General features: G+C 42.9%; 1 protein-coding gene across 1 annotated transcript in view; it reads left to right on the top strand.

The window, feature by feature from the left end:
• ZC3H12B (zinc finger CCCH-type containing 12B) overlaps positions 1 to 11,048 on the top strand; it is a 46,642-nt gene extending 35,594 nt beyond the window's left edge. The window contains exons 2-5 of the mRNA XM_060087571.1: positions 5,870 to 6,009; positions 7,436 to 7,670; positions 8,333 to 8,439; positions 9,628 to 11,048. Of these exons, the coding sequence (XP_059943554.1) occupies positions 5,870 to 6,009; positions 7,436 to 7,670; positions 8,333 to 8,439; positions 9,628 to 11,048 (1,903 nt within the window). The remainder of the gene's footprint in view (positions 1 to 5,869; positions 6,010 to 7,435; positions 7,671 to 8,332; positions 8,440 to 9,627) is intronic.
• Positions 11,049 to 18,135: the final 7,087 nt, after the last annotated feature.

The following is an 18,135-nucleotide window of genomic DNA, read 5'->3' as shown; positions in this document are numbered from 1 at the left end:
AGGAATACGTAGCCCGTGTTGTAAAAATCTGGATATGAGAGGCTGCAGTCCCCTTTGGGCTTCTGGGCAAATTGGATATTGTTTCTGATTGGGGAAAGAGGTTGGCTCCTTTAAGGTGATAAGCACTGGGGAGGCGGTTATAGCTCTCCCCGGGATTCTATCAGCCCAGACCTGGGGGTCTACTGGCAACTTAGCTAAGGCTGGTGTGCCAGTTCTCAGAGGGGGCTGTGTCTCTAAGACTAAGAACTGCAGAGGTGTTACTGGGGTGGTTCCCCCAAATAGCAGTCTGGTTCCCAGCTTGTTCATGATGTCCCTACCTAACAGTAGGAGGGGACATTCAGGTATGACCAGGAAGGAATGAGAGAAAGTGTATCCTTCCCAGTAACAACACAAAGGGACAGTAAAGGACCTAGTAGTAAGTTTACCTGAGACTCCTGTAACCTGACAGGAGTCGGAGGAGAAGGGTCCAGAGAAGGAAAACTAGGACAGAGTAGGTGGCCCCCGTATCCAATAAGAAAGATATGGTCCTACCTGCCACATCCAGGTTCGCCCTTGGTTCCAATCCAGTAATACTGACGTTAAACAGGGGGTTCATTTGGAACGGAGGGTCCCGTCAATCCAGGGTCATCTGAGGGGCTTCCCCTGGCCCCTGAGCCCTTTGGACCAAGGGGCAGTTGGCTCCCCAATGGCCACTTTTTTGGCATTTTGGACAAGGCATCTTAGGAGGCTTGTCATTGTGGGAGCATTCCCTCGCCCAATAGCCAGGCTTTCTGCAGACCCAGCATCGGTCTTGGCTTCTGCTGGGACGGGTCAGGGTTTCTCTGGATGGGGGTTGCCCCTGTAGGGCTGCCAATAATTGGGCCTGCCTATTTTCTTTCCTCTTTTCCCTCTCTGGGTAAGGAACATATCTTTTAAGAGGCTGGATTAAAGTTGGGTTTCTGGCAGATGGAACAAATCAAGCTCGCTTGTCTAGATGGCTAAACCCTTTTTACTAATATTTATGGAAAACAAGTCAAGTTCTAAATTACTTTACCCTCTTTTTCAAAATTTGCATTTTAAAACGATGACAGAGATAAGGGGTCCTAGAAGGCCAGATAGCACATTGGCATCTCAAAGATACAGGCAAGTTTCTCTTAGGATGATTTTGTTTCCCCTTTGTTTAATACTTACAAGCCTCTTAAGATAAATAGGGAAGGTTTGGGAGTGGTAAAAGGATTGGTGGGCTTTGGATTATTTTTTGGAGCCACACTCCTGGTCTTGGAAAGACAACATTTGTAAAACAAGGACAGTTTTGTTTTTCTTTTTTCAAAGAATTGGGTGGCTACCTCAATGATATAGAAGGACTAACATACCCATTTACCTATGTTGGAAAGTTTTACTTTTCCTCATTTAGCTTAGGGGAGAAGGCCTCTTCCAAAATTCCAATCAGGCTCTGAATATCAGCTATGGTTAATTTAGTCAGACCAGTGGCCTCCTATTTTGGTAATCTATGTACAAACATTTTTGAGGATCTTCCCTAGGTTTAAGAAATTTGTGAGGGTGGCTTCCTTGCCCCTCAAGAAACATAGTGACCCCTAACTTAGTTAATAAACTTCTTCCCATTAAAGGGATGGGACAATCAGGCACAAACAGAAAGGAATGTAAAAACAACTGGCCATTGATGTTGCACAAAAGGGGTTCCAGGAAAGTGTGCCCCTGCCTTTTCCCTGACACCCCCATTACATACTCTTTATGGTTACTAAGTTTTCCAATACTTTGGATTAAGACTGAAAAGGTTGCACCAGTATCTATAAGCAACATTCTATCAGGAGGCCTGCCACATCAATGACCACCCAAGGCTCAATATTTATTATGTAGGCGGTATCTCTAGGCAAAGCCACTTTTGGCCTCGGGCCCCCTCAGTCTTCTGATTGTGAAACCGTCCATGGCCGAGGGGCCCCCATCACTCTCTGGTGTCTGGGGCATTCCTTCTTCCAATGCCCTGGCTGTTTGCAAAGGGCACATCGATCGCAACTCTCCTTCCAGTGCCCCTTTTGTCCACACAGGGTACATTGGTCCTGTCTGGGTATCCATGGGCATAGTGGTCCAGGAAAAGCTGGCCTCGCAGTTGGTGGTCTCTGAGCAGACAAAACCACTGCAATCATTTGGGCCTTTTGCATATTTCTCTCCATGCATTCAGCATTTTTGGCCATATACCTATTATTGAAAACCAAATAAGCCAATTGGAGCAAATCGTTCTTTGGAGTCTGAAGACCAGCAGTTGCTTTCTGAATTTTGCACCTGATGGCTGGGGCAGACTGGGCCATGAAATTCATAGCCAAAAGGGCCTGTACCTAGGGGGAGGAGGGATACACGTTCATTCGGGATCCATGGCCCTGTAGGGTGAGGCCCCCTAGTTGGCATTCTAGAGGTTGTAAGAACAAATGGTTTTGTACTTCTACAGAAACTCCCATGACCGGAATAGACTGAGATGTTTTCTGTGCCATTATGGTGTTTACAACAGAATATGTGACACCGTATCTATTAGAAAGTCAATCAACTTATTCCTCACTGTCAATGTTACCTGGGCGCTCTTGTGGGAAAGTTAGAATCGGGCGCCTCAAATCCAAGGGAGTCCCCGGGCCTCTTAGAGGATATCGGAGCAAGGGAAATTGCCCTGCTGCGGAAATGGCTCCCGGTCCAAATTGGGTGCTCTGTCGGGTCTTAGATGGTGATACTAAACCAGGTTCCTGTGCTCCAGGGGTTAACATAGAAACTACTATTTGATCCCCATGGGTAAGGAAATTAGGAGGTGGTGAATATGTTGGCAGCATGGGTCGGAGGGCAGTTGGAACAACTGCCGGGGCAGCTTGCTCAGCTGTTGGGGGAGCTGGATAAGCTAGAGAGAGGTTTAAGTTTTGAAATAACATACCCCGACTCTCATTTTCTCCCTCTTCCCCTTGTAGAATAGGTTCCCCCTTAGGTTTTCTTTCAGACCGCTGCACCATAAGGTGGCAGCCCTCTGACTCCTTTTCCTCCTGATGCAATGCTTCTACATATGGAATCTCATCTCTTTTCCCTGTCTTTTGCAAAACACTTCTAACTGAGATATCATATAATAATTAAGTGAGCCATTCAGGGGTCATTGTTCTTCTGTTCCTAACATATATTGGATCTGCACCCTATTACAATAGTATATCTTATCTTTCTTAGTCATAGGCTCACAGTTATGTTTTGCCCATTTATCTAATATACACCCCAAAGGGCTCTCCTTTGGGATAGATGGAGTATTTCTCATTTTCATAAGTTTGATAACACCAGAACACAAAAGACACATATTCCAACACAAAAAGCACACATTCCAACATCAACACACACAAAACCAAAACCAAACCCACCAAACCGGTTCCCAAAATCAGGTAGAGTCCCACAACAATTCCCCTCTCCAACAGGGTACCCCAACCAAACAAACTGGTTTGTCCCGTAAAGGAAAAGCCCAAATTGAGGGGGGAATATGTTCTACTGTGCACGGCAGAGTGACTTACTCTCCAAAATCGAGTCTGTCGACTCATAAAGTTTGTCGGTTCCTTGCTTCAACTGCCAAGAGCTGGGGTAGCTGGTGCCGCTTCAGGGAATTTTGAAGGGAAGATCCTCAGGACAAATGGTCCCCGCAGCTGCTAGGGCCTTGCCCCATTATTCCCTGACTGGCGCGGCCTAGCCACGAGCAGCAAGGCTCCTGGCTGGCTAAGCTAAATTTGTTAGCGAGTCCAAGATCGCTCTGCTCGCCGCACAACAGGCCAATGAATTGGGAGACGAGGTGTTGAGACAAGGAATAGCGACTGTATTCGGAAAGCTGGCAGACTGAGAAGATGGCAGACTAGGGTCCCCCAAAAACCCATCTTATTGGGGTCTGGATGCCAGTTTCTTTTGTAGAATCAGAGAGGGAAGTAAAGTAAAAAGGCAGAATAGAGAGGGAGAGGTGGGGAGGAAGTAAAGTAAAAAGGGCCATCAGTCTTGCAAAACATCTCCTGGAATGGCCAGGCTTGGGGAATGGATGTGTTAATTTCTTTTTTCTTGCAGCCATTCACAGGTGGGTAGGGTTCTCTGAGGCAGGCCATTATGTATGATTATAGTAACAAAAGCAACGAAAAGCAAAGGCTAAAGTCAAAGAAACAGATCCAAACTGGAGTCAAAATTGGCTCTTCCCTGCTACAACAGTTTTTCTAACTTTCTACAGTAGTCCCCTGTTATCCACGTGGGTTACGTTCCAAGAAGCCCAGTGGATGTCTGACACTAGGGATAATACCAAACCCTGTTTGGTATATACTCTGCTTTTTCCTATACATATATACCTATGATAACGTTTAATTTATGAATTAGGCACAGTAAGAGATTAACAACAATAACTAATAATAAAATAGAACAATTATAACAGTATATTGTAATAAAGTTGTATGAGTGTGTCTCTCTCTTAAATATCTTATTGTACAAATTCGGTGTCTTTTCCATCTTAACTTTTGCAGTTTGAGGTGTGACAGCAAAACTAGCATGAATTTCTTCTTTCTTCACAATTTCATGGATAGAAGATTCGTTCTTACAGTAGACCTTAGTAACCTCAGCATATGATTTTTTTTTCTTTCCTTAAGTCAAGAACTTTCACTTTTTCACTTAAGGGAAGCATTTTATGGCCTCTCTTCAGTATATTCAAATTGCAAGCACCACTACTCTTGCACTTTGGAGCCATTATTAAGTAAAATAAGAGTTACTTGAACACAAGCACTATGATACTGCAACAGTCAACCTGATAACAGAGACGCTACTAAGTGACTCACAGATGGGATATGCTGGACAAAGGGATCATTCACCTCCTTGGGTGGGATGGAATGGGATGGCACCAGATTTCATCACTCAGAATGGTGCACAATTTAAAACTTATGAATTATTTATTTCTGGAGTTTTCCATTTAATATTTTTGGACTGCAGTTGACCGTGGGTAAGTGGAACTGCACATAGTGAAACCAAAATAAGGAAAGAATACTGTACATAGACTTTCTTCTATAGAATTTGGATTACATTACATGTAGTCCAAATCCTTTCTTTTCTCTTTTAGCATTACACTGTGAGCATTTCTCACATCTTAAAATTTTCAAGACTGTGACTTTTTGTGGCACATCATATTTAATTAAATGTGATAACTATTTTCAGTCAGCATTTATGTGTGTCTTTTTTGCTATCAGTTATTTTTTAAGCTTACTATATGTGCTTAAAATTCATCTCCAATTAATCCTCAATATAAACTTTATCTAAACCTCTGGTGACACCTCTTCCTTTTTCATCTGATAAATATCTGAATCTTTAAAAAGAAAGTGGTAATAAAAACAGAAAGAGATGAGAGAAAATGGAAATAATGATAGGAAATAGTCACTAAGGCTGCTATAAGTTGGGAGGTGTTACCTGTGGCCTTGAATGAATGTGTAATAATAACGGCAATATTTGTAATGATGGAATAAAAAAAGAATTTGTTTTTTTTTTAAATACATTTTTGGGGCTTCCCTGGTGGCGCAGTGGTTGAGAGTCTGCCTGCCGATGCAGGGGACATGGGTTCGTGCCCTGGTCCGGGAAGATCCCACATGCCACGGAGCGGCTAGGCCTGTGAGCCATGGCTGCTGAGCCTGCTCGTCCGGAGCCTGTGCTCCGCAACAGGAGAGGACACAACAGTGAGAGGCCCGCGTACCGCAAAAAAAAAAAAAAAAAAAAAAGACATTTTTGGCATCCTCAAGAACTAATATGTCTGTCGTTAATGGCTTGGTGCTAAGAAAAAGCCTGTTCAGAGTATTTCTTTGCTATCTGTTGTCAATCTTCTCTACTCTCATTCTCTATCTTCCTGAAGCCATGGGAATAAAGAAGAGTTCTCCTGCAGAGGAATACAACTTGCTGTGGAATGGTTTCTAGATAAAGGCCATAAAGACATTACTGTATTTGTGCCTGCATGGAGAAAGGAGCAATCCCGCCCTGATGCACCAATTACAGGTACCATTTCAAATAAGACATTTCTTCTCATCCAGAGGCAAGGCTGGCAAGACAGTTTAGGGAGAGCTTGATGTTCCCAAATTAGATAATTACTCTTCTAAATTTATTAAGTATACTTAAAATGTTTTTTATTAAGTATATTTTAAAGCATATTTTTCCTGATCCAAATAAACCATTGTGCTGTGGCATACAGCAGTTAAATAGAGACTTCAATTTCAAGCAAAGAATAAAGCACACAGTTGAAAAAAGGGAGTGTTTTTTTCTATTTGACCACAGACTTCAGACTAAAGGGGGATGAATCTGAGTTTTCCAAAATACTAAAGAAGCCATGGTAGACAATGGATCTTATTCTGTACCAGATAAGTGACTGTGGGATTTGCAGATTAGGGGGTAGAATAGAAAAAGAGAAAAGTCCCATGGCATTCAGAGTGAACTTATCCATGAGGCACAGGAGGCCCAGTGCCTAGGGCCCATGATAGATACTTTTAGGGTCCCATGTAAAAGTTTTAATTTTATTATTTTTTTAACATCAGAGGGGAAAATTGAATATAACAATGAATGTATAATAATGTACCTAACTGGATTATTTGTTTTTATACCAACCCAGTTGTAAAGTATAAATTTTAATATTTCTTTAATGGAAGAAGGGACCCATGAAGGCAAAAGTGCCTAAAGTCCACAAAAGTCATGATGTGGCCCTATTGGCAGGAGGATCACTACATTCACTTGTAGCAGTATATGAAGCTAGCTCTTTACAGCATTTGAGAGCATAAATAGCCCAGTCCTCTGAGTATCAGCTCTTGCCTGTTGTGCAAAATGAGAAAGTTCAGTGAATGGCTGTTAGAACTCTATCATGGAGCTTTCTGCCAGCTGCTGAACAGGCTCCCAGCCTCAGTCTGAGAGTGGATCCTGGCTTCTTTCCTCAGTAATTAAGAAGCTAAAAGGAAAGGGGTCAGTACTCACATGCTACCGCTTAATGTTTTTCCTTAGTCATGGCTTTCCCTCAGGAGAAGGCAAAATGTTGTCCCTAGGAGGGATGCTTTATTCTCCTCCTGGCAGACACATCCTCAGCATACTGCCCTGGTTTCTTCAGCAACAAAAAGCTGGTGCTTCAGCGAAAGGGCAAAACAAGCCTCAAGAGTGCTAGGATATTTCTCACTGTTCATGGTAGGTTTTAAAAACTTAGATGTCATTGAATCTATTTCCTTCATTTTATCAGAAAGAAAACTGGAATGCAAAGGGGAAGGTAACTCGTCTAAGGTCACAATCCAACTTGGTGCCATAGCCAGGAATAGAGGCCACTTTCTCTCTAAGGGCAAATAATATATTAATCTAGTACCAACTTTTGTATCTGTAATATGGGGATAATGCTGTTGATTTCCAAAGGTTATTTCTACCCTCTGGCATATAATCCATATTTCAACAGATCAAGATATCCTACGTAAACTGGAGAAGGAAAAGATTCTTGTCTTCACACCATCCAGAAGGGTCCAGGGCAGGAGAGTTGTTTGCTATGATGACCGGTTCATAGTCAAACTGGCTTTTGATTCTGATGGCATCATTGTATCCAATGATAACTACAGAGACCTTCAAATTGAAAAGCCAGAATGGAAGAAGTTTATAGAGGAGCGGTTGCTGATGTATTCTTTTGTGAATGACAAGTATGTTTCTTTCCTGTAGGCTCTGAATAGCCTAAATCCGAGTTACTACTAGGGATAGATTTCATTTCATTTCAATAAACATTTGCTGGACACTTACTGTGTACAGTGCATTATGCTGGTCACCATGGGGATAAAAGGCTGAACGAGTAACAGGACTCACCCTTAAGAGGCTCAAAGTATACTGGAGAAGAGAGAGAGATTCCCACAATGTGTCATGATATGTGCTATGGTTAGAATTTTTTCAAATTGCTTTGTCTATGTGAAATGATAGGAAAAAGCCTCACAGAGGAGATAACATTTGAGATGAAGTTTACTGCAGAGGAAAGAGGGCTGCTGGGCATTTCAGGTAAAGAAGACATCATGAATAAAGCTGTAAAGATGTGAAAGTGGGTTGCATGTTGGGGGAAGCAGCAGGCATGCCAGTATGGCTGGAATTTATAATCCACAGAAGAATGATGCACGGGAAAAATCATTCCTTTTTTGTGTTCAAGTGGAAACAGAGGGAAGAACTGCTGGCTTAGCAGAAGATAGACTTGAGGCAAGAAGGGCCATTAGAAGGCTGTGACAACCGTATAGGCAAGAGGTAGCAATGGTCTGAACTCCTGATAAGGGATAGTGGGGACAGAATGGAAGACGTTTGCCTCTTGCTTGCTTGCTTTCAGATTTATGCCTCCAGATGATCCTTTAGGACGCCATGGCCCAAGCCTTGAAAACTTCTTAAGAAAGAGACCCGTTGTTCCCGAACACAAGAAGCAACCATGCCCTTATGGTGAGTACCTACGTGCAAAACCAAGTTCTGTACTGAGAGAAACATAAGAACTCTGTGAATACTTTTCTCTTCAAGGTTTCCCTTCCAAAGGGAAAATCCTGGCTTGTCCACTTTCTGAGTTAAAGTCTGTGTCTTCATGTATTATCAGTTAGGCATTTAAAGAAACATCTTAGAAATTACATGAGGAAAAGGTAACTAGAATTGAAGGAAAGAATAATTGTCACTAGTTAAAATTATGCATGTGTTCTAGCTGCCTCTGTCCTGAGCAGGGTTGCTGGGTGTAGGGAAGTGAAGAAACCCACTTGGCCTATGGAATCAGAAAGGGCAATGCCAAGTTGGGTTTGGCCTGAAGAAGGACGTGTCTTTCAGGCAGGTGACTGCACACCCTATCAACTAATAATACCCTTTTCTTCCAATCTGTACTTTCCAGCTTGCTTCCAAACTTTATTTTCATTTCCTTTTTTAAATATAGTTTTCTAGAGTGCTTTCATGATCTTACCCAAGTCCCTAGGATACAAAGTTTGTGAGCCTAATAGTATGACATGGGCTCCCTGGTCTGAGGCTACTTTGAATGTTCACTATTTTTGGATAGTCATTTATTTATAGGATGACTAGGTGTTTGTTCTCAACTATCATTTATTCATATCATAGAGTATTTCATGTTCATTATTTTCATTTAATCCTCACAATGACCCTGTAATAAAGGCATTATTATTATGAACCTCGTTTACAGAATAGGAAAATGAGGCACAGAAAGTAAAATCGCTTACCAAGGTCACGGGGCTAGTAAGTGACATAGCTGGAATTCAAACTCAGGTCTGACTGGCCTCCAAGCCGGTGCCCTTTGCACTGAACCACCCTGCCTGCTGCTGCCCTATACTGCCTCAGCATGTGGGTTATGCCTAGGCAAAGCTGTGAATTACAGGAAAATGCAGGCTGTTCAATGGCTCAACTCTTAGCTTTCGCATTGCAGTTTCCTCCCTAGGTTTCCACTTCTTCTCTCTCCCCTCACAGTGTGTGATGCCACCATGGTGTTGTCTGTCTCCCATCTTTATGAACAGTTAATTTTCTGCCTTAACCCCAAACAGTAAAACTCTAACTTGAGTGACCAGATTGTTACGACAGCTTCTGGCACAGAGAGTTGCACCACTCTGAGAGAGAGTCTTACCACAAGGCGTTATTTTTCAGGCAAAAAATGCACCTACGGCCACAAGTGCAAATACTACCATCCGGAGCGGGCCAACCAACCGCAGCGTTCGGTGGCTGATGAGCTCCGCATCAGTGCCAAACTGTCCACAGTGAAAACCATGAGTGAAGGCACCCTGGCCAAGTGTGGCACAGGGCTGTCTAGTACCAAAGGGGACATAACCTCAGAAGTCAAACGTGTGGCCCCCAAGCGCCAATCGGATCCCAGCATCCGTTCCGTGGCTGTGGAGCCTGAGGAATGGCTGTCCATTGCCCGTAAGCCTGAGGCCAGCTCTGTCCCCTCACTTGTGACTGCTCTAAGTGTCCCCACAATCCCACCCCCCAAAAGCCATGCAGTGGGTGCACTCAACACCCGTTCAGCCAGCAGCCCGGTGCCAGGATCCTCTCATTTCTCCCACCAGAAGTCCTCACTGGAGCACATGACCAGCATGCAGTACCCCCCGATCCTGGTTACCAATAGCCATGGGACCCCTATTAGCTACGCTGAGCAATACCCAAAGTTTGAGTCATTGGGGGACCATGGCTACTATTCAATGTTAGGTGACTTCTCCAAACTGAACATCAACAGCATGCATAACAGAGAGTACTATATGGCTGAAACAGACCGGGGGTTGTATGCCCGGAATCCCAACCTCTGTCCTGACAATCGTATGAGCCATAGCAGGAACGACAGCTATTCCTCTTACAACAACCTGTATTTGGCTGTAGCCGATACTCATCCTGAAGGTAGTTTGAAGCTGCATCGCTCAGCATCTCAGAACCATCTTCAGCCTTTTCCTCATGGTTACCATGAAGCCTTAACGCGAGTGCAGAGCTATGGCCCAGAGGACTCTAAGCAAGCCCCCAACAAGCAATCAGTCCCCCACTTAGTTCTGCATGCCCAGCACCCGACAACTGGAGCACACTCCAGCTGTCCTGGAGACTATCCAATGCCTCCCAATATCCATCCTGGGGCAACTCCCCAGCCAGGACGTGCCCTGGTGATGACTCGGATGGACAGCATTTCTGATTCCCGCCTGTATGAGAGCAACCCCATGAGGCAAAGACGCCCTCCTCTGTGCCGGGAACAACATGCCAGCTGGGACCCACTGCCCTGTGCAACTGACTCCTATGGCTACCACTCCTATCCCTTGAGTAACAGCCTCATGCAACCATGCTATGAGCCAGTCATGGTACGGAGCGTGCCTGAAAAGATGGAGCAGCTTTGGATGAATCCTTGGGTTGGAATGTGCAATGATTCCAGGGAGCATATGATCCCAGAGCACCAGTATCAGACCTACAAGAACCTCTGCAATATTTTCCCTTCAAACATCGTCCTTGCAGTGATGGAGAAGAATCCCCACACAGCAGATGCCCAGCAACTAGCAGCCTTGATTGTTTCTAAGCTTAGGGCTGCACGTTGACATGACATAGGACTTATTTCATTATACAAATATAAATATGAATACCAATAATGCACTAATACTATGATAATAGTAACAAATAATTTTGCGTTACACTTTACAAGTTATAGAGTGTTTATGTCATTGACGTGCATAACAACCCTGTGAGGTAAGTCTTACTAATGTCTTGCTTTCTAGACAAGGAAACTGAAGCTCAGTGAGATTAGGTGACTTGCCGAGGTCACACTGCTAGCAATTGACCAAGTCAAGACTCACACCCAAGTCCTCTGACTCCAAGTCCTATGCCCTTTTGCACTGCACCATGCAGGTAATGGAGGACAAAACCCAGGGGAAGGGCCCAAATGCAAGAAACTCCAAGGGATTCCATTACCAACTGTTTTCTTAGTCACACATTCTATATTACAAAGTATCGATGATATATCTAATTTTAGAGAGCAAGAGCATCAGGATCAATCCATATGTTGAATTAACCTTTTAGGATTTTTAATAGGAATATTTAAAGCTATTTAAAAGTAAATGCATACTTTATTGCATGGATATCTGACCATTCAATACCTTTATTAACCGAGGTATAGGGTCACATAGAAGCTTCTAGAGCTATATTTCAAACTTATTGTTAGCAATTATATTGCATGTATGACTGTATGTATTTGTTTGAGAGGTGTGTGTGTATATCTCTATATAACCTTTTATATAGTGATGATAAAAAGATAGGCTCTGCACAGCCCTTAGTCTACAGCTGTGTAGATCACAAATCAGACTTGATTTTATGTCACGTTTCATAGTTTCAACTAGTTTTGAAAGTGAAACTACATCCTAATGTTTGAACATTGCTTTCTTAGGCACCAGAGCAAACTGGCTCTATGTCCTTTGCACTTTTTACTTGTCAACATTTATTGACAGTTCTTAGCTTTTAAGTCTCTTCACCTCAGTAAATTAGGGATCAGATTGCAGCCTTCTTCTGCAGAGGAGCTGATGGATAAGCTCAAGTTCCAAGCATAGTAGATGCGTGTGCTAGACAAGCACAGAAGAGTTTGACCAGGACCAAGGGATTTCCTACCAGAATCCGCTTCCCTTAATCCCAGGAGAGATGGCCAAACTCATTTGGCGTTAAATGATGAACACAAAAGCTGCATTCAAGGAGGGTCTAATGGATGCTCTTTGGACTTCTGACCTATGCAGTATTCAACACTACAGGATGAAATGTAATGCACAGCCATGTAATCCACTTTGTCCTGCCATCCACCCTTTGGGCAATAAGGTTGATCATTGGTGGAGCAGAATTTCTTTAAGAAACAAAATTAGGGGATTTTCTAGGTGGAAAAAAGGCAGCTTCCAAAAGGGGATGCTACATCTTTGCTAATAGCTGGCTCAGTTACACACTTCAAATGCATACAAAGAGTGTGCACTTGACCTTAGGTAATTCTTACATGCATTACTAAAGAAGGCAGGACTTTGTGTTGACGGCACAATCTGCGCAACTTGTATCTTGCTCAGGGTGGGAACCTTTGTAGCTAAATGCCTCTAGAAGAGGCGTTTATCGTTTTTGGTTTTTTAACAGCTGCACTAAATGAACCCCTTTTTGAATCCATTGTATATTGCAACATTTTGAACCATGACCAGCTCAGTATTTCTTGAGCTGGAACTTGCTAATTTCTATGGTCGTTTTTTCATGAAAGTTGAGAAGGCCTGGTCTTGGCCTTTTGTTTCTTCATGAGAAGGTGTGACACTGCCTATAAATGTTTCTTACTGTGAAACACTCCGAATGTGAGACTGTAGTCAGGGTTGTTTCTGGTGGTTTGAAAATGGCTTGCATGCTGCTTTCTGGCTTCGTGTCTCTGTCCTAGTTGTTCAAAACTTCATCTCGGTGTTTCTCTTCAGTTAACCACAGTTCACATTCATCCCCTACCCTCTGATCTTTCTATCCCCCAGCATACTGAGATGTAAAATTATTTTCTGTCAGGTAGGTCCATAGAGAGTGAAGCGCTTGCTAGTTCACACAAACACCATTTCATACCTTCAGCTTCTTGGACCTTCTAAATCTGTCCCATGTCTAAATCAGGGTATTTGACAATCTTAGATGACTTTGTGCCAGTTAGTTCATCTTCCTACCAAAACCATCAATGACACCACTGTATCCACTAGCTGCACAACGTACAGGGAAGCACAAGATTAATCTTGTCAGCTGCGATTCATCTGGAACATGTTCATGTTTAGTACTCAAAAAAATTGTAAGCTCCCCCAAATACAGGAAATATTTTTAGGGCAGCATATGTATTTCTTATTTCCAAAAACAATTGTCATTCTTCTCATAAAATGTGTATGAATCAAAGCGGCTAGGAGCAATGTCTCAAATAACCAGAAATGACCTTCTGTTGATACAAATTGTATCTCTTTTTTTCCTGATTGTATAGAAGCAAATGTACAAAACTCATCTTAAACTAGGTTTGGTATTGACTTTTCACTATGATGTGTGTGGCACTGTGTGTCACAAGGGAGTAGCCCAGGGGTCATGAGAGAGCTTTTATTTCCAAAGGGCAGCAGTTTATAGACAAAGACAATTTTTCAAGGCCTCTTTATTACTATGTCCAACAGCTATTGTGCATACAGTTTCAAGCACTATATTGCATAAGTTTCTCTTTAGCCTATTAAGTTTAATATATCCTTGCAAAAGAGACTGTGTAAAAAAAAGTGTCAGTATTAGTGGTTCATCTGCAAGAATTTATAAATCAAGCTGGGGACTCCCCTGGTGGTCCAGGGGGTAAGACTCCATGCTCCCAATGCAGGGAGCCTGGGTTCAATCCCTGGTCAGGGAACTAGATCCCACCTGCATGCCACAACTAAGAGTTCACATGCCACAACTAAGAAGTCCGCATGCCACAAATGAGTCTGCATGCCACAACTAAGAAGTCCATGTACCGCAACTAAAGATCCCGCATGCCACAATGAAGATCCTGTGTGCTGCAACTAAGACCCGGTGTAGCCAAAATAAATAAATAAATAAATAAATAAATAAATATTTTTTAAAAATATATAAATGGAGCTGTACAATTATGAATGCATTGAGGTCTGCACACTTCTTGACTTCCATTTTGTCTGCAATTATAAAACAGCAAATACAAAGAAACCCTGGAACCCCTTTGGCTCCCTTGATAATAAAATCAAGCTTCCTTCCTAGGGCTAAGTGTGTGTCCTTCAGGATACTTACCTCCAAGCACTAAGCAGGGGTTACTGCACAGTGTTTTGTTTGGTTTTCAAGAAGTATATTTTGCAAGAGGTGCTTTGTAATTTTAATTCTTTCACTGAGCTTCTGAACTCATAGCAAGTCTGTGCTTGTTCAGGCCTTATATTTTGTAGATTTTGTGAATTGTTTTTTCTTTTTGTGATTTTGTTGTTGTTGTTGTTATTTTTATTTTGACTGAAGAAGTGTGACTCTGGAGTGGCATGGTCAATCCAGGGCACTATTTCTGTAAAACTGCTCAAAGGAAAGTGAGCTTTTTCAAAGGTAACATATAGCCATTGCACTCTCTCTTAAGGTGCAAGAAATGGGAGGATGACAGATGCTTTATGGAAATGGTATATAAAACTTTTATTCTATGTAATGAAATATACATCTATATATCTATATCTATATCTATATCTATATATCCTCTCTCTCTCTCTCTCTCTCTCTCTCTCTCTCTCTCTCTGCTAGTTTCCAGGAGAATACTTCTAAATCCATTTTTTCTATTTTAGAATAAATTATCTTTATACAGCAATTCAAACACTGATATCCATTAACCTTTGGCACTGGGTTTTCTTCTAATATAGAAGAGTTCATTTTGAGAGGCGCTCAGGTACTGTGTCTCTATGCTTTAAGTATGGGACTTTGTATAAACACCCTTTTTGAGGGCCAACAATTTCAATACACTTTAACTCTGTGAACCAGGTCTGGAACTGCACAGGGAAAGTAATGCCAAGCTGTCCAAAGAGCCCTGCTCAGGTGTCCTCCCAACCCTTCTCTGTCTTCCCCTAGTTTGCTTCTCCTCAGGTCTGACACTGAGGTGTGAATAATCTTCAACTGAAAAGGCACTACACTTAGTTCTCATTGGAAACCAAACTAGTATATTTTGGGAACCTGCTTATCTAAATAGCTGATGCCAAAAGACTCAGCATATTCCATATCTATCATAGTGTAGCTAGCTATATACATAGGCAGACTGACTAATTTTAGTCCTGGTTTGTGTATCACTGAGCTATAGTAGTTTGCTTTATCCATTTGCGGGGTTAAATGATACTGTATAATGGCTGTAAACTTTTATAAAATCTCTTTGGGTTTTTTGTTTGACCCAAACATTATGTAAGTCTCAACGACAAAATACACAAAGCTAACCTGAGGTGAGTGAAAATATACTGTGTCCCCAGTTTTGTCTGCCCCTCCAATGCATGTGCAAGGCTTTGCAATATGTTCTCACTAGCATGAATGTGCTACGACTACTTCATGAGGTTTTAATTTGTTTCATCTATCATCATGATGGAAAATGCTGTGTCATTGACAACAATGAACTGTAACCACACTTAATTACTGCATAAATGTTTTGTTTACTAACCACTAAGGGCTCTGTTTCTTTAAGAATATCACCAACAAAAGCCATACCACACCTATAAATACACACACTTAGCTCCTAAAAAATTACATTTCTCTCCTTGGGATTTGCATCTTGAGATAAGCTATAATGGGAGGGATCGCCCCCAATGAGTTCATCTGAATTTCGTCACAGTAAACATATGACCTCTAATTTTTGTATACTAACACATCTATAAGTGCTAATCAATCGGTGTTTCCTGAAGGGCTGGGCTGGACCAGGCCTCCACTGGTGGGTCAGAAACTGGTGGAGGGCTCAGGGCTCAGGTTTATTTCTGTAAAAACCTACTGTTTCCCCCCTGAATAGCCTCAGGGCCACAGAGACATCATCTGCCGAGCCTTAGCCAGAATATCAGAGCTAGAAGCAGCCTGGCACCCTACAGTTCACAGAGAAGTCACATGGGGAGTGCTCAGTTGCATGGACTCAATCAAGTTATAGGTATGAGAACTGAGGCACCAAGAACTGAAGAGATTCGACCAAGGCTTAACAGGGAGTTAATGGCAAAGCCAGGACTGGAACCCCAGGCCTCACTGCTCTCAGGCCAGTGAGCCCTTTATCACAGTGGTGTCTGCTCTTCCCTTAGGCCTCTCTGAAGCCTCATCCTTACCCCTGCACTCCTCCTCCCCTCCCCGACACAACAGGCCAGTCTCATTCTAAAGGCAGAGGTGGACACAGTGGCTGCAGGGGACCCCAGCCTAGGAGACTTCAGAAGGGGTTAGTATTTGTGAATCTTCTTTTCTTTTATCATCCTTCTTGGGACTAAGTGTGTTCATCTCTCCCCATCTTTTTCCTCTTCTGTCTGTTTACTCCTGCTGCCTCCTCTCACATTTCTCAGACATACATACAACAAATTCTTACTGAGTACCAAATAGGAGCTTGGTCTATACTGGGCTAGGGAGAGACTGAAGAGGAGGAAACAGTTCCTGTCTTCTGGAACGTGCACTGCAGCAAGGGAATGAAACATGCTTAGAAAATAAATGAATTCCCTTTCTTAGAGGGCAGTGACAGTGTGAGGATAGAGGAAGTGATAAGAATAATTAGAATTCTAAGAAGGGACAATTCAATGTCCAATGTTTCTCCCTAATCACAAGCAGAAAATCAATGAGTCTGACAATATCCCTCTCTAGCTTAACCTCTCTGGCCTCAGGACCTCCCACGTTCTTCGCTTAACCCATATTCCAATTATTCTGGACCCCTAACTGGTGCCCCAACATGCCATGGTCTTTCTTATAACCCTCCAGACCTTTACCTTCCTTCTACTCTTTGTTTTGACTAGTAAAGTCACCTCCTTCTTAAGCTGTCCCACCTCCTTGTCCAGACATCGTGAGTCCTTTCCCCCTGGGGGCCTTGCAGGCATCTTGATCAATATGTCTATTTTAGCACTTGCCACTCTGTTACAATCATGTTGGCATGCAGATCCCATACAAAACATGAAGCTCCTTAGGGGCAGGAACCATGTTCTTCATTACTGATGAAATTAACTCCTATCAGAAGGGGTGTGTTGACTTAAAAAAAAAATACACAACCTGAGAGTTGCGAGTTAAGTTTTATCTGGGGCAAAATGAGGACTGAAGCCCGGGGAGACAGCGTTTCAGATAGCTCTGAGAAACTGATCCGAGGATGCAAGGGGAGGAGCCAGGATATAGAGGAGTTTTGCAACAAAGGACAGGTAGTCGGGAACATCAAAAGATTACTGTTAACTAAAGAAAACCAGATAGCTCAAGTTAAGGAATTGAGCGCTTTTCTGTGTATGGGAAGATGCAAGAGTCTGGGCTCACTGAAATCATTCCTTTGACATGCACCTCAACCATCTGGGGCCAGTATCCTGTATTTTCACATCCTGAGTTTCCTCAGGGCTCACCAGCTCACGTTGGAGGGCTGCAATCGTTGATAACTGTGACATCCTTTGTTTATTGATAAGGCAGGAAATATTCCATTTATGAATATTCCATTCCACTTATATTCCATTTATCAGGTGACTCTCATTATTGTTGTTGAATAGCAATATAATCAGTGCTCCCTTCCCTTGACCCCGAACCCTGCTCCTCGGTTAAATGTGCGCAGTTCAAAGACTTTTTCTAATCAGTCTCTGGCCTCTAGTCAGAAGGAAAAAGGTGCAAGGGTACTGAGCTAAGGTTGCTTCCTGGCCTGTCCTCCCCTACACCCCCCTCCCTCCCTTCCTACCCCCAGCCCCCGCCATCTAAAGCAGCCCTTCCCAGGGACCTGGCTTCACAAATCCCAGGTTTCAGGAGGACTCCAGCCAACAATAACGCTTGGTTCTTACTCTCCCTGGACCTGGACTAAAAATGGCTCTGATAGCCTACTTCTCATGTTTAGATCAGTCTTTGAGGGCCAGGGGAGAGCTCTTTGTCCTAGGTTATATGGAGACCTGAATCCTGAGTTCAAGGCCTGTGAACCCTGGCATGAATCCACACCACTCACACATACAAAGCATGAAAAGC

Source organism: Mesoplodon densirostris, chromosome X, assembly GCF_025265405.1.
Source record: "Mesoplodon densirostris isolate mMesDen1 chromosome X, mMesDen1 primary haplotype, whole genome shotgun sequence".
In the NCBI taxonomy this organism is placed as follows: Eukaryota; Metazoa; Chordata; class Mammalia; order Artiodactyla; family Ziphiidae; genus Mesoplodon; species Mesoplodon densirostris.
Note: the sequence above shows the minus strand (reverse complement) of the source record. Positions and strands in the feature narration are given on the sequence as shown.